The sequence below is a fragment of the Callorhinchus milii genome, unplaced genomic scaffold (assembly GCF_018977255.1).
Source record: "Callorhinchus milii isolate IMCB2004 unplaced genomic scaffold, IMCB_Cmil_1.0 Scaffold25, whole genome shotgun sequence".
NCBI lineage: Eukaryota > Metazoa > Chordata > Chondrichthyes > Chimaeriformes > Callorhinchidae > Callorhinchus > Callorhinchus milii.
The window spans coordinates 433819-439367 of record NW_024704766.1 but is presented as its reverse complement, the minus strand read 5'-3'; the positions used below and the strand labels follow the sequence as shown (position 1 = coordinate 439367).

The 5549-nt window shown below is 44.9% G+C and overlaps 1 protein-coding gene across 1 annotated transcript; it reads right to left on the bottom strand.

Annotated features, from left to right (window-relative positions):
- Window positions 1-789: 789 nt before the first annotated feature.
- On the bottom strand, window positions 790-3799 carry kcnj5 (potassium inwardly rectifying channel subfamily J member 5). Its single transcript, XM_007896000.2, is given in 3 exon segments — window positions 790-1306; window positions 2868-3781; window positions 3783-3799. Coding segments are annotated over 3 exon segments (1329 nt in total). The 3' UTR covers window positions 790-908.
- Between the last annotated feature and the right edge of the window lie 1750 nt (window positions 3800-5549).

Genomic DNA, 5549 nt, shown 5'->3' with positions numbered 1-5549 from the left:
ATGTTATACAGCACCATATCACGTCAAAACATCTCGGAGAGTTTATCTGTGAAGCGTAGTGACTGTGTATTTGTGGAGAAGCAAGCTGCACTGCCTTGTCCATGCCAATAGCCATACAGTGTGGAAGGAGGTCAATCAGCTCATTGTACCTCTCTACGCTAATCCCATTCCCTGCTCTTTCCCCCATTGTGTCTGTGCTGGTGTCCAGTGGAACTATCTGCCTTTTCCCCATATATTTTAATGTGATTTAACTCACTCTGATACATACTGGAGTGGGGGGGGAGGGAGGATCTGTATAACCAGCACAAGTTGAGACAAAGAGAAGAGCAAGTGACCAGGTTTAGATTTATTTATCCCCAAGGAAATATGCAATTAAAGGGAACAAAATATCGGGAGCCAGGAACTTATTTAGTTCATTTCATTTTGGGCAGAATTGGGACTTTCAGACGGGAAGGTGTTAATAATGATCACTTTCCTCTCCCCAGCAACTGGGAAATTAGGTTTTATTACAGTCGTACAGTGGGGCAGAATAGGTTCAAAAAAACCAATTAGGGAGCTGTCCACCATGAAGGATCCTCTTAAAATCCACTGAAATGATCTCCTGACGCACAAAGGACTCAGCTCAGCTCACTTTCATCTCATAGTTATCACATCCCGCTTCTAAATTTAAAGCTACCTAGGGTGTAGATAATAATAATAATCCTTGCATTTGATGTAACACTATATCACCTCGTTCTAACGTCTCAAAGTGATTCACAGGATTTACTGTAAAGTGTAATGACTGTGTTTTTGTAGGTGAACGCCTACGAGTTGCAATATAATTTACAGAGTGAGGGTGAAAGTGATAGAGAGACCCCCCCGAATCCCCCCACACCCTCCACCACCACCAAATATAGCGTGTCTGTGCTCTAGGTTCCCTGTAAATCTTCCAGCCCCTCGATAAACTGCGGCAAGAATCCCGTGCAGTAATCCGAGTCCTTGGTCGCCGAGGGCAATGCCACCTCCTCCGTGTTGCCCGCGTGGCCGCACGTGCTCAGTTGCTCCTCCTCTTCGGTGTCGTTGCTAGGCTCCGCCTCGATGCACTTGCTGAGGGTGGCACAGGATGCCTTGGGCTGCATGGCGCCCTTCCTGTACGCTTGGGTCAGCTCCTTGGCGCTGGAGGTTGGGGTGTTGGTCTCATACGTCTGGTGAAAGCTGTTGTAATCCACCTCGTAAAAATCCTTCTCCAGCGTCAGCACAGGGTTAAAGCGGTAGCCCCACAGCACCTCCTTATCTGAGTAGGAGCTCCTGGCCTGGCACGTCATTCCTGCCCAGAGAGACATCAATACAATAGGCTTTACCTTTACACAGTGTCACGTCGGGAGAACATCTCAAAGCACTTCACACACTAGTTTGTTGTAGTTTCATTGGCTGGACATCCGAGCTGTATAAGGGACACGGGAAGGGGGGAGGAGGAAATGTTACCAAAAGCGCTGTCAAAGGAGTAAGTCTGGAAGCGAGCTTTGAATGTGGGAGGGTGCCAGTCGGAGAGACTCCCAGAGAGCAGATTGGTTGACAAAGGAGGATGGAGCGGGGACGTGAAGCAGGCCAGTGTTCACTGAGCAAAGTGAGTGACGGGGTTGGTAGGGTTCAGGTTACAATGAAGATAAGAAGATCAGTTTGATTCTTGTGTTGGGTTTGGTCCTTGTTCTTAGTAGTCAGCCTAATGACTTCACACAGTGAAAGGGGTCTGGTCACTGAGCTAACTAACGGCCTACTCCTTACTGCTCAATTCACAAGTGGCTGGGCTCTAACTTGAGCCATGCTTGCCAGATGCCAATGATTGTGTTACTGATGTTTATTGTAATCTCTTTCTCTTCAGACAACTGGAATGAGATTCTACCTCGAGTGAACCCTATTAACTGTAGCGTTCATTTTGTTAATCACACAGAGATCTCATTGAACCAGGTCACAGAGAATTAATCACGTTGACGGAGTTTTAATTAGAATTCAATAATTAGTTTGAGATGGGAACTGTGGGAGCACAAGGGTAGCACAGCACTGGAGAGGAGAATTAGCAGGAAACCTTAAGGAGAGGCTGATATCTCTCTGCACTGCCATAAATACAGAAATGGTTCCAAATCCTGTTGAGACACAAGTCAATAACAGTTAACATCACCCACTCACAAGCTCCATTAGCTTATTGATGCACAGCACAATGGATGTGGAACTGTCCACACTGCACCTCTCAGACTCTCGAGGTCAGGAGGCACAAAGTGATCTTCATAGAATCCTAGAATCTTACAGCACAGAAGGAAGCCATTCGGCCAGTCATGCCTTGCCAGCTCTTTGAAAGAGCTACCAACTATTCCCGCTCTTACCCCAAAGCCCTGCACACTTTTCCTTTTTAGGTACCTATCCAATTCCCTATTAAATCTGCTTCCACCACCCTTTCAGGCAGTTCCATCTTCTAGTTGTTTACAAACTTCTTTGTGCTTGGAATAAGTTATTCACTGAATAATGATTCTAAGCTGCAATAACTCCTCCGGCATGGGTCACACTACCTCCCAATCTATAGTAATAATAATAATCCTCGCGTTTGGTACTTTCCCCAGGCACATGAGATAAAGCCTTGTACATTGTACTTTCCTCTTTGACCTTGCCAATGGTCACATCCCTTTTCTCCGCACCTAGGTCATTGTTAAGCACTCTGAGACACTACCCCAATTGAAGGGCTCTTCATTAAATGCAAGGTTCATCCACATATACAGAGTCAATTCACTTTACAGTATGTTCTGTGAAGCGCTTTGAGACGTCAAGAAGACATGAAAACCGCTATATCAAATGTAAGGATTATTATGATTATTATTAAGGTGGTGGTGTTGTACCTGTGGCTTCCACCATTCCCTCCAGGATCACCACAATCTCAAACTCCTCCTGCTCCAACTCACTGCGACTCATCTCCCAGAAGGGGCTCTTCTCGTTGATCTCGTGGGAAATGATGAGAGGAGAGACGAGAAACAGCCGGTCATCCCCAGTGTCGAAGCCCACGTTGATGTCGGTCTGGTTGAGCGGGATGAACTCCCCTTCTTTGGTCTGTTTGGATTTGATCAGTTTGGCCCGGATCGAGGCCTCCACGATGTGCGAATTACGCAGATCTCCCACTCGAAACATCAGACACAGCTTCTCATCCCGGAGAGAGATGACGGCTCTCTGGGAGAACATCAGTGTTTCTGCCCTCTTCTTTGGCTGGGAAATCTTGACGAACATACAGCCCACCATCAGAGCATTGACGATGGACCCCAGAATCGCTTGGATCAACAACAAAATAATTCCTTCTGGACACTTCTCAGTGATGACCCGGTGACCGTACCCAATGGTCGTTTCAGTCTCTATGGAAAACAAAAAGGCCGACACAAACCCATTCAAGTTCCTGACGCAGGGTATCCACTCTTCATCTCCCAAGTGGTCGAGATCTCCTCGGATGTAGGCTATCAGCCACCATATGAAGCCAAAGAAGAGCCAAGTAATAGTGAAGACCAGAGTGAAGATGAGGAGGTTGAACCTCCATTTGAGGTCCACTAAGGTGGTAAAGAGGTCACTAAAGTATCTGTAGGTTTCCTGAACGTTTCCATGATGGACATTACACTTTCCATCCTTCTCCACATACCGCTGCCGGGGTTTCTTGGGTTTGGCCAGCAGCTGAGTCCGGTCAGTCGCTAGGACCTTGTCGCGAGATGGTTTGTGTGGGGTTTTGGTGTGTTTGGTGGTCGCAACGATCTCCATGTTTTTGTCCATGAAGACTGGAATCTCCGGCCATCACAGAGTGGATTCAGACCAAGCAGAATCTCACTCCGATACTCAAACCTGAAATAGAGTAATTCTATATAAACCACAGTGTTTGTATGTAACATAAGAAGGTAATTTGTTATGTTATTTTGAGAGTTCAGCTATATCTGTCCATGGAGGTAGATCACCTCAAATTGGTCTCAAGTTGATCTCGGAAAATTGCTACAACGGTAATCTATTGTAAACCGAGTTACATAAAGTTGTAAGAGAGTTTCTCTTAATAGTTCAAAATGTAAATAGTCACAAAAAAAATGTCCACGGGTCGAGAATAGAATTAAGATAATTACCAAAAGAGAAAAGGGAGAAGTTAGGATTGTTTTTTCACCAAACGTAAAAAAAATTGCATTTGATATATCACCATTCACATTAGAAGGACGTCTCAAAGTGCTTGACAGGATTAACATTTAATGACCGTGTATTTTGTAGAGGAACATGGCAGCCAATTAGACACAGTAATGTCCCGCTAACAGCCACACAATAAAATGAACAATTGTTAGTTGAGGGATTGTTGGACAGGAAACAAACTTCCTTCTCTTTTGAACCTACAACCTTCTGACACAACTTTGCTACCAACTGAGACAGGATGGCACACAACGGGACAATGGAAAGCCCTACCGAGAGTGATTGTTGAGGTAGAATCCATAGGAGGAGCCTTTAAAATGAAATTACACAAATGTTTGACATAAAACCATACAGCGAAAATGCAGGAAATTGCGACTAGACAAAACGTTTTCAGACTATCTTTTCCTGAGGTGTTTTTCTGGTGCTAGCTCAAAGAAATTAATGTAATTAATACCCGTAATTAAACTTTAATACACAGACTGATAATCTGGCTCCAAAGCAGGGCATGAAGCATGCCTTTCTCTTAGCCTAAAAGCATTGAATGAGGTAATTAGGGAGAAAGTCACTCAATAAAAACTTAGAGAAAGTCCTTGTGAGGCCACGGAGTCATTAATAATTTCAGGCTTGGAGCTAATCCGCTGATTTCACCTTCCGGGAATAGGCCAGAAAATCCCCAAGCCGCCAGCGCTCTGTTCCAATTCACCATTCGCAAGACAGAACCTCAAACGATCTCCATTGAGTACCTGCCTCCGGCCTGAAGATTGATGGTGAAATAGGAACTTAAATACTTAGGGATTTGGAAGCTGTAAAGGCAAGAGCTGATTATTTATAGAGGGCAGAGGGGTGAGGGCAAGGGTTGACATGAGAGAGCTAATGAAAGATCACAAAATGTACCCTGTGAGCACAAGTGAACCATTGAAACCAAACTGAGCTCAGGGTCAAATGGACCTCAGATATATTCCCAGCCTCCCGCATTTTCACCTTCTTCTATATTACTCCTTCTTAAATATTTTACCAATTCCCTCTTAAAAGCTCATACGGATTCTACTTATACTTCCACCACTCTGGGTAAGGCATTCCTCCAAGTCCAAATAATCCTTTGTGTCAAAAACATATCATATCTAAGGCAATCTTTGCTCTTTTAGTCAGAAGGTTATGAGCTCGAGCTCCCTATTGGAGGGTGGGGGGAAGGGGGTGGTGAGCGCTTCAGTGTTGGAGGTGCCGTCCTTCAGATGAGACGTTAAACCGAGGAACCGACAGCCTTTTCTGTTGGTTATTAAAGATCCTACAGTGCTATTTCTAAGAAGTTTTCCCAGTGTCCTGGCCAACAATCCCTCCTCCCCAATAAAAAAAATTGGTCATTCGCTACGTGGCTGTTT